The sequence below is a fragment of the Polypterus senegalus genome, chromosome 1 (assembly GCF_016835505.1).
Source record: "Polypterus senegalus isolate Bchr_013 chromosome 1, ASM1683550v1, whole genome shotgun sequence".
Classification (NCBI taxonomy): domain Eukaryota; kingdom Metazoa; phylum Chordata; class Cladistia; order Polypteriformes; family Polypteridae; genus Polypterus; species Polypterus senegalus.
Window position 1 is genome coordinate 187,601,638 of NC_053154.1, and position 11,386 is coordinate 187,613,023.

Below are 11,386 nucleotides of genomic sequence, written 5' to 3' on the forward strand. Positions count from 1 at the left end.
GGAGTCAGGGAGGCGTTATCAATATGCGGATGACTCCCGGAATTTCATGACAGTCGGCATAAATGTGTAATAGTCCTTCCGTATTCTGATCCGCAGCTAATGGGGTATCTCAGCTACAGTGCAACTGACCGTTGAGCTTCGTGTAGCTGATGCAACGACTTGTTAAATCACTGACTTCCTACTATTTACCGCGATTTTATGCTGCCAAAATATTTAGCTTTTATTATCAAACATCTCAAAAAACAACAAAAATATTGAAGATAAAACTGTTCCGAGGATGCATTTAATTGCACCTAGATATATTGTTAAATAAAAACAAAGAAACAAACAAAAATCTTTTTGGAATATTCGTTTCTGAAAGTAATTATTTCAACACCATTAGTATTGCTGGTGTAGGAACCTTTTATTTTGACACATCCTGCATTCACAACCATACGATATTTACTGTTGCACGGAGAGCGGAATCTTTAACCGGAAGTTGTTTTCTCCTTTTTTTGTGAAGTCACTTGCTAATCGTGGCAACGGCTTTACAAAAATGTATTAAAGTTAGTTTTAGGCGGTCTGTTGGTGACATGGATTTATTTATTAGATTTACCCGAGGGTCCGAGGATGAAGGCCGCTGGTTGGAGAGCAAAGGAACAAAAATTGCCTGTGAAACGCAAGACGCTGAACGTCTAAGTGGCGAAGAAGTGAAACGCTTCTATGAGAACTTGTTGGAGTATCGAGAGTCTGGACATGTAGACCGTGGCGGAGGCGAAAATCAAAAGGTGCTCGTGAGGCCATCAAAGACTGCGGACTGTGTGCAGCGTATAAGCGAGCAAGGGAGAGAGCGTCTGGGTCACCAAATGCTGGGGTATGCTCAGGACGGGGACCTGAGGCGCCTGCGGAATGTAATAGAGAAGCGCGGAGTCGACATCAATTTCAAGGACGATTTTTTCTGGACTGCTGTAATGTGTTCCGCGTATGCAGGCCACTACCATGTTGTGCAGTACCTCTTGCAGGCAGGGGCTGCCTGGGTGGGTGTCGTGGACACAAAAGGCCGCGATGCTGTGGCGCTGGCAGAGGAGGCTGGACATGGCGAGGTAGTGCGGTTGCTGCAAAGCTTCAGGCCCGTTTCGTACGAGGAGGAAGTGGCACCGGCTGAGAGCAGCAGGTGAGTCCGACAAATCAGTCAGCTCTGAACTACATGGTGTAGTCAGGCTGTAAGACAGGATACAAAATTGGTTGTGTATTCTTGTTAAATACTCTTACACTTAATAGCACAGTACATAATTGTGCAGTTCTGCATTTCGCTGTCTATATCTGCGTAAGCGAGAGATATCAGTCAAGCTTGGCAGATATCAGTTGGAATTATAGCCTAAAATATCCATAAAATAACCCCAAAAGTAGCCCAGTTGTAATGGTCAGTAGGATCATAGCATTTGCATCCGTATATAATAATCTGGTACAGAGACGCATGATACCGTACAGCAATTTTACAGGAGATGCAGATCTCCGTTCTGCAGCCCACCTTTGCGTAGAGGATAGGAGTTACCAGCAACGTTTTACAGCAATGTTTATTTGTAAAGTGTTGTTTTTATACGAGTGCATAGAACCCATATTCTACTGCGGTATAAACACAGTGTTAATCTGGGAAGAGAGTTGTTTTATCTATAGGTAATAATATTGTACTAATAAAAAGGAAGAAGACGGAAACAGGTTCAAAGTGATAAACTTTAACAAGTTCTTTTACTAAGATCGTTTCATAAACTTTAACAGGTTCTTTTACTAAGATCGTTTCAGAGTACACCTTACACAGCCTTATTATTATTAGTATTGTTATTATCTACTTCCTAGCAGCTCCATAATACCCATAATTCCTTATTACTACGGAATCCCCAAAAGTCCAGACTTACAATATACTACAAGAGTATTTTAGTAAATGGATGATTTTAAAGGATTATGCCATGTTGGTGCATGGGCTTTTTCAGAATCGCATTTATTGGCCAAGAATGTATGCATTCATACAAGGAATTTGACTCCCAGTTTTTTGGATGAATCTCCCAAGTATAGTTACATTACCAATGCATACCAAAATATTTTATCAAAAGAGAACTGATTACTGCATTGATAGACTCAAAATTAGTTTACAGACCTCAATTGGACATCAAACAAGTTCCTCTGTCAAAAACATAATTTTCACCCTCAGGTTTATTCTGGTGAGCAGTCTGCCCTTTACAGTGTCATACAGCTTTAGTTGAGCACAGGCAGTGATTCATGTATACATAGGGCAGGTTTTTTTTTTTTTTCCAGAGTTGATTTTATGACCTACAGTGACTGTTATCCGACCACCACCACTCCCTCCAAAAAAGACAACTGTTTTATTTGATATCTTCACTGAGCAGTCAAAGTAGTTTTCTAATTCTAGCTATGTCATTAGGTTTGTGCAGTGGCAAATAGTTGTGTTACTGCTTTAAAGCGTTTGATCCCAATGTTTTTACAAACATTTCTTTGGGCTTCACATTTTCTCTCCTTGCACTCTGGTTATAGTCCAAGAGCTGTCTAGTAGATTGTTTCCCGAAATTAGTCTGTTGTCCTACCACAGATTGAACTGACATATAGACATGACATCCCATCCACTACAAATTCCTGTCTTGCATGTATTTCTGCAGCCACAACTTGATCCTGAATTTTAAGAAAATGGTTGGCTGGTTTTTGGTGTATGTTGTCCTGTGTGACTACAGTAACTGATTTATTTCTGCTTAGTTGAAAAAGTAGAAAATACAGTGGGGGAAATAAGTTGACCGCATCAACATTTGTTTTGGTAAATATATTTCCAATGAGGCTATACGCATGAAATTATCACCAGACATAACCAGGTGTTAACTCAAGAAATCAACAAATGTAAAGAATTCACAAAATTAACGGCCATAAATAAAGTTATGTGTAATAAAATGGAATGATACAGCTAAAAAGTGTTCAACATACTATAAAAAGCATTACACTAAGGCAAGGAAAGACAAGCAACCAGCTGAAATCCATAAGTAGTTAGAAAATAATTCCACTTCCTATCTGTGCACATTTATATCAGCTGGGTTAGTACATGTTGATGGGCTAAAAAAAGGTGTTTTGATACTGAAGTGTTACACAAGAAACATCTCATGGTGGGTAAAAGCAAAGAGCTCTTCCAAGACCTTCACAACCTGATTGTTGCAAACCAGATCAATGGAACTGGTTACAGACGTATTCCAAACCATATCAATGGAACTGGTTACAGATGTATTTCAAAACTTCTGAATCTTCCAGTAAGCACCATTGGGGCCATTATCTGCAAGAGAAGGACCATCAATCAGTTACGCACAGGAGCTCCACACAGGATTTCTGATCAGGGAGTTGGAAGGATCTTAGAATTTTAGCCCAAAAGCTAATGACCACTCGGAAAGAGCTCCTGAAAGGCTTGGAGGTAGCCGGTGCAATTGTTACAGAGAAAACAATAGGCAGTGCATTCCACTGACATGAATTCTATGAACATTTGTGCCACAAGACTCATTTAAAGTTTGCTACACAACATTTGGACAAGCCCATGAAATAATGGGAAAATGTAGTCTGGTCAGACAAGACAAAATTTGAATTTTTTGGCTGTCGTACTACACACCATGTTTCAAGGAGAACTGCACATCACCCGAAAAAACATTATAGCAACAATGAATTTTGGGGGTGGAAGCATCATGGTGTGGGGCTGTTTCTCATCTCATGGTACTGGCAGACTTCATGTAATTGAAGGAACAATGAATGGGGCAATGTGCCAAGAGATTTTTGAAATGAATGATGAGATTTTTTGAATGAATGATGAGGATATCATGAGACGTGGCTAGACCTTCCAGCAGGACAACGATCCAAAGCATACAGCAAAGGAAACACTCATTTGGTTTCAGAGAAGGAAAATCAAGTTGTTAGAAAGACCCAGTCAATCACCTGACTTAAGTCCAATTGAATATTTTTGGAAGGAACTAAAGATTAGAGTTCACAAGATAGTCCCCTGGAATCTTCAAAATGTAAAGACCATCGCTTTAGAAGAATTGGTCAAAATCACACCTGAGCAATTGGTTTCTACATATAGGACGTGTTTGTTATTACAAACAGAGGCTTCTCCACTAAGTATTTACCGTAACATGCCAAGAGGAATGCCAGCGATTTCCTTGTCAGTCCTTCTTTTTAGTTCAGCAATGGTTGTAGGATGTGTACGGTACACTTGGCTTTTAAGATGTCCCCATGGAAAAAAATGACAAACAGTGAGATCTGGGGATCTCAGGGGCCATGGAATGTCACCATTGCGTGAAATGACGTGCCATCCAAACAATTGTTGAATAGCTGCCATCAATTGTCAGGCAGTATGCAAAGTGGCTCCACCTGGGGACTCCTTTTTTAAGGCTGAACCTGTTTCTACAAAATTACGCACCCATGTTGTAATCGCATGAGCAGATGGGACAACTTGTAATGATGTTGAAATTCCCTTTGCACAGCAGTGACACTGTCACTATTCTTCTATTCTTTTAAAAGGCTTTCACAGAAAATGCTTGCTGCGCACCACTGCTCCATTATAAATGGCAAGGATTTCTAAACAAGGTCACATTGGTCCCAAACAATAGCCAACACCCCAGGGTCTCCAACACCTGGTTCCAAAATTTCCTGTTTTCATGCGCAACACTATATTTGTGGATTTCTTGAGTTAATACAAATGTCTGGTAAGAATTTCATGTGACTTACCTCATTGGAAAAATATTTACTTAATAAAATGTTGACATGTTCAATACTTAAAAACACACACACACACTGTAGATCAGGGGTGCCCAATGCGTCGATCGCGATCGCAAAGGTAGTGCAGGTAGATCACGTTGCGTTCAAAAAAAAAAAATAAATAAATTTTTAAACGTTAGTCTATTATATCCTCCCTATGGCATTTGCCACCTGATTGACATACAGGGCGGCCAGTCTGAGATCTCTTCTCTTCTAACACACTGGTCATCCCGCACGCACGATCAAACACGCGAGCTACTGCAAAACTCCGGCTGTGATCTAGTTAGCCTTCCAAGTTATATTGACTAAAGAAGGGATTTTTAAAAAAAGAATGTTTGGGGAGGGTCTGGGCTGGATGTGGAATTGGAAGAGGATTTTTTTTCTCACAATGTCACAATCGAAGTGCGTTTGTCTGAACTGTCAATCTATCATTGCTATTCCAAAGAAGGAAAATGTGGAAAGGCGCTTTCGAACTGTTCATAAAAACTATGAAACTGACGTCCATCCAAAAAGCAATCTGAGAAAGAGAAAGGAAAGGGAACTAAAATCGCAGTTAATCGGACAGCCGTCATTTTTCACTTGGCTGAATTTAAAAGCTCCTTGACTGCATTATTCGGCTCTACTTATTTATGCGAGTCAGCCTTTTCCCACATGACGATTATTGAATCCAAATACTGTAGTGACCATAAATGTATTGAATTGTTATTGTGCCATAAAGGTTACTCAGTTATGCAAGGTACAACAACATACATTTTATGTATAAAGTATACTCAGTATGTATATGTGTGTGTGTGTGTATGTGTATATATATAATATATATATATATATATATATATATATATATATTTTAAATGTAGGTAGATTATTTCGGCACGCAAGCCGAAAAAGTGTGGGTACCCCTGCTGTAGATTATAGACAAAATTGATTCTCTTTGTTAACTTCACAGTTTGTTCGGTGTGATTTTTGTTTGTAGTAATCAGTTAGATATTCACAAGACAGATTTATCCTATTGAGAGTTATCTATAGGTTCTAATTTCTTTATCTTGACTTACATTATTTCTTTCAAAGGATGGCCTGCAAAACAGCATATTTGTGAGAAGAATAAGATATTGATTGAGCTCCTATTGTATTAACGTACAGATGAGCTTACCTGATACATACATACTCTGTAATTGGAGGTAGTAGTCACATAGAATATAGAATATTTGCTGAATTGACAATTCATATTGTGTGAGGCATAAAAGACATCTGTCTGTTGACTGACTCCATCATTGTGTTAATTACAGTAGTTCCTATTATCTGAAAACATACGATGCAAGTTGTATGGGGAGATTGAAAGTGAAGTCCCCATACAGTGTACAGAGTGTATTGGTCATAGATGTGCAATGTGTAAAACTTGGCAACACTTTCAAGTCCAAGCTTTGAATGAAGAATGATGATACTGCCCAATACTGCAAATAACTTATTAAAATTATTGTTTTGATTTTGCATCTGCCCAGCACTACAAATAATGGAGAGAAAATAAAAAAAAAATTCTATTTTCACAAAAGTTTCCTGTAATTGGCATATGTTTATCTGCACACTGGATATTGTTTGCCCTGCACATTTCAGCATCAAATGCCATGAAGGCCAAATTAGGCTGCATCATATGCCCCACCTTGGATACTGCGTGCATGTTTCTGTCTGACATGGCTGCAGAATGACTTTCTGTTTCTTGAATCTTTTATATGATCATGGACAGGCAGCATGATATCAAATAAACATGCTGAGTTAAATATCTGTTGGTAGAATTCCAAGCCATCAACAGTAGCTTCAGAAATAGACATTTGCTCCATCACTTTTGTTTAGCCCTCAATCAATCTTTTCTTACTGTTCCTGTCTCAAAGTATTCAGAATATGTTTTCTTCTGTGAAGGGTGACCAACCAGGGAAGGAGACGTTGTAATGACCAGGATCCAATCAAGGAATATCCACGTAATAAGCTCAAATCTACCTGTGTACAACGGAGTCTGCACATTTTCAAAAATCCTTGTTTTCATCATTCCACATTAAAACACTGTACCAGCATTTTCAAAAGTCTTCAGTTCTGCAAAGCTTTTTCAGAGTATTTGTTTTTGTCAGTTGAAAACGCCAAGGTAGTGTGAACAGAAGGCAAAAACTCATACAAATGTCTGAATTTTTAAATGAAAACCACTAGTTTGGATGGGGCCTTATGTTAAATCTGTACTGAATTCCGTTAGGTTGTGAGTCATGAATGTGCTGACAAGATATTGTAGATTCAATTTTAAATGGGCAAATTTGTAATTTCTGCCAATAACCCAAAATGACAAAGTAAAAATATTTATGTATCATTTGTATAAGTAATCAGACCATTTGCTGTGGCTTTCTAAATTGTGCCAGATCGGTGATGTTCAGATAGATTCTACTCGGCCATGCTGCAGTCTATGCAGAGTCTGGTGGTTTTCCTTAGGCAGCGTGTGCAATAAATGTAAATGGAAGCTGTATCCCGATAATCCTCTGTGCTTTCGACACAATCCGCTGTCAAGCTTTCTCATCAGCTGCTATGCAGCTATGCTACCACATACACATACAATGGGGTAAAATACTCGGGTGTGGTGCACTGAGAGTAACAACACTAAAGCAGCTATGGTATTTGGAATAGTTTGTAAGTAATTAATTTTGATGTATTTGATAAATAATGCATCAATGATGCAAATCTGAAAAAAGGGAGACCACAAACAGTAGCACTGCTTTGAGGCTGCGTGCTGCCGGTCGGAAAAGTACGTACGCAAGGAGTGACACTGCCAAGTTTACACCAAGTTTAGTTTGTATACATCACAATGTGTGTGTGGACATGGGCGTATGCACCGTTTATATATTAGGCCCCAGGTTTGAACAAATAATGTGATACATTTATGGTAGGAGTTTTAAGCTATTTTAATTTTTTTACCATCTATTAGAAAGCAGTTTGCTGCAAAATGTATAAATAATGCTATCTCACTTGAAAATATTTACTAAAACTAATTAAATTATGTAGCATTTCATGCATATGAGAAAGGAGAATATTGGCATTGTATGACAGCTTATCTGGTGTTTAGTTGACAAATCTTAAATAAATTATTAAGTTGTGATTTTAATAAAGGAGCTAATATACAGCAATTCAGAATGAAATTTGAAGAGTCAGCAACAAAAGAAACATAAGTGTAGTTGACTAAAATATGAACGGTCATCCACAGTTTGAACACTATAGCCAACAGAGATTCCTTCCTAGAGTGTAGGAGGGAGCCTCGAAGAAAAATGAACTTTGGCCTCAAGCTGTGTAACAAGTCTTTGGAATGGAAAAAAAACCTTTGGCATCATGGAGTCTCATGTGTCTGGCCAGTGGATATGAGGTTAAGAATGATGACGACTGTACTTGTATGGCAGCAGATCATGTCCTGTGACGGAGTGACATCATGTCTGTGGTCTGTTCATAACCTGCAGTCATTGTTATAAAGACAGTAACTAAGACACTTTGTCAAATTTTAGGACAAGAACAGACTGGAGATAAGCATTTAGGATATTTTTGTTTCTTTTCTATCTGCCTCTCTGTGCAGCCAGAATTTGATGTGCCAAATAAGTACCATATTGAGAGTATGGTGTTTTAGCTGTGTTTTTCTGCTTGACCCTTTTTGGATTAAAAAAAAGAGAAAAAAAATGTCTGCTGTATAGATTTTAGACATTGAGCTTTTCATGTAATTTTTGAGAACAGCTCATTGTGTGACTTCATAGTTTCCTCGCTCCTTTGATTCTTTACTGAAAAAACTGGAATGATAAAATGAATGTATCAACTTACTGATGTAAAAGCAAACTTAAATTGACAGAAACTGTATTGAACAGGAGACTTCATTCCAGCTTAATTTCTAATGTTAAATGAAGTCATAACAATAGTTGTCATACCAATTGGTGGACTTCGATCATTTGTACAAATGGTACCTGACATTTAGTGCTTGTTTTTGTATTTAGTATAGTGACAGGAATGCCATTCATCAGTTAATCTTAACCCAACTGCTAACTTTTTGCTTTTTTACTTGGACATGATAACAAATGAATGCTGTCGGTACTTTGGTTAGTTATCCCAGATTGTAATGGCAAAAAGAAAAGTTTGGCATACTGAAAAATGTTTTGCTTACAAACTAATGTGGAATGTTTTGAAAAAGAATGTCTTAAAAATTCATAAAATTCAAAACAATCGAAATATATCTGGGGCATCTGCATTGTAAGCTGCTTTAGTTGATATGGGGGACGGGCAGGAATATACAAGGTCTTGCTCAGCCCAGAAGAAAGTTATATGGGCACTGACAATGTAAGTCACTATGCCAGTTCAACAACCTAGTGAGAGCTAGCTAGAGATGTGCCTTAGGTTGTCCCAGAAGGGCACTGAGATGGCCAGAGGTGGTAACACTTCCAGAATGATGAAAGGTATTCCGCTGTTTTGCTAAGCAAATGGGACAAAGCTATACTCTGAGAGAATGGACCCCACTAGTCTTGCCATGGAGCCCTGTTTCTCTGTGGCAGAAGGAAGGCCTGGGGTGTAGGGACACCAGGTGCTACTGGTGCTTTAAAACAACACAGCTGTGTATTCTGTGTATATAAAGCAATAGCTGACTTCACCTTGCTGTTTACATACTCTACATTTATTGGGCTTGGAGAGAAAATGTGTGAACATTTGAAAACTAAACCTGAACACAAGTCAACTGTGTATTTGTTGTGGGCATAGCCCAGTGAAATTCCTCCTTGGCGTCAGTCTCTATAAGGAAGGGGTCAGGTGACCCCGTCTACAGTTCAGTTGCTTGTGCACGCGTGTTCTGAAAGAACGTTACAAGCCTCCAGACTGGTTGAGGTTTAGCTTTTCCACATGCTGATACCAGTGACTGAAGACTGTCTTTCTGGGACACAGTGCAATCCTGTACAACCTCAAAGCTTTTTGCAGGAAATGCTGGTGGTGCCCTTTCCTTGCCAACCAATGGCTCCTTATTTATGACAGTGGTTTATGGCATTTAGAAAATCAAATGGTTAGGAAAAAATATGAAGACAAAAAGTACCTTCCACAATGCTAGGCAGCATTAAGTCTGTATCTGGACAGCTACATTGCATGTACATTAAATGCCAAGATGATGATGTACATTCATCTTGTATGAAAGTAAAACTTGTACTATATGGACATGTTTATGACATATATTTGGGGAAATAAACAGCGTAAAATATACCTGACAGTGAATACTATGAATGGTATATTTCATAATACATTAGTTGTTTTTAGTTGTTTTCAGTATTTACTGTTGGTTTTTATAGTTCCTTTCCACACAGTAATTAAAAATAAAGGAATTGTGACTATAAAATTTTACAGTCTATTTACAGGGTTATATTAGGTGCTGTTATCCAGTTAGCAGAAAATGTAATTACATTTCAGACTAACCTTTTGACTCTAACAATAACCACTGTACTCCTTGATCTTGCAGCTCTGAAGGTCCAGCCAAGCGTTTCTGTGCTGCATGTAAGGTGGAATACAAGCAGGATAGTGTGCAGCAGCATGAGAGGTCGACTGTGCACTTGCTGAGCCTTCACCGGGCCCCACCACCCACCTACTATGGTGTGCCCGAGAGCAATGTGGGCTTTCAGATGATGCTACGCAATGGCTGGGATTCAGAGACTGGCTTGGGACCTGCTGGAAAGGGACGTCGATTCCCAGTCAAGACGCTACTGAAAAGGGACCACAGAGGTCTTGGCTACACGACCAGTTTGAAAGCCAAAGTGACCCATTTTCAGCCCCATGACATTCAAGCTGTCGAACGGCCTTTGAGCAGGCAGGTCACGCGGACAGAGAGAGTAGCCACTGTGAACAGGCGAGAAGCAAAGAGGAGACAGCAGAAAGACAAGGCTTGGGAAAGAGACCTTCGTACCTGCATGGACTGGTGAATGACTACTGCACATGACTGTTTCATCTTCAGTTTTATGGAGCTTCAAGTTCTGAGTAATTCATTTTGTTTTTAGAGATCACCCATATTCCCTCGAGTTCCAAAAGGTTCATACAGAGTGCCTTGCTGCTATGACCACTTTTATTATATCTGTGTCCTCTCTGGACCATCATTTATGGTATGTCTGATTGGGCTGGACTAATGAGTGAGGTTAGCATTTACAGCAGTGATGACCAGGCTGGCATTGGTAACCTCGATTTAGTGTCTGGTTTCTGCTTACAGTGGGGCTGGGGAGGCAGATATGGACAGAAATCTGTACCAAGGAATTTGAAATGTAGCACAATATAAAATGTATCAAAAGAATTGTCTGCTGCTCATGATCACTTTACAGTTTAATTTTTTTCTTGCAAAAAGTCTGTGGAGCACAATGTAAATAAATTCCAATAACCTTACTCTGTTATGTACAGTCGTAAAAAGTAAGTACACTCCATGGCATTTATTTAAGACATACAGTATGTTGACTGTAAAGATACACAAAGAAGGCAGAAAAAGGTTTGAAAACTGCCCCCTATATTGTGCAGTGTACAAAACAAAACAACTCAAAAGTTTCAACAAATGGCTCCAGAGCAATGTGTAGTTCCGTGTCCAAAACGG

The 11,386-nt window shown here is 39.0% G+C and overlaps 1 protein-coding gene across 1 annotated transcript; it reads left to right on the top strand.

Annotated features, from left to right (window-relative positions):
* The first annotated feature begins 440 nt into the window (after positions 1-440).
* Positions 441-11,184, top strand: gpank1 (G patch domain and ankyrin repeats 1). Its single transcript, XM_039764553.1, has 2 exons — positions 441-1,153; positions 10,277-11,184. Exons 1-2 carry the CDS (start codon positions 573-575, stop codon positions 10,731-10,733), a joined length of 1,038 nt encoding a protein of 345 aa, XP_039620487.1. The 5' UTR covers positions 441-572; the 3' UTR covers positions 10,734-11,184.
* Positions 11,185-11,386: the final 202 nt, after the last annotated feature.

Bases quoted from the DNA above. Each gene is read 5' to 3' on its own strand.
- gpank1 (XM_039764553.1), top strand. From the start codon at position 573: ATGGATTTATTTATTAGATTTACCCGAGGGTCCGAGGATGAAGGCCGC. The intron at 1,154-10,276 runs GTGAGTCCGACA...TTGATCTTGCAG, and splicing joins GCACCGGCTGAGAGCAGCAG to CTCTGAAGGTCCAGCCAAGC.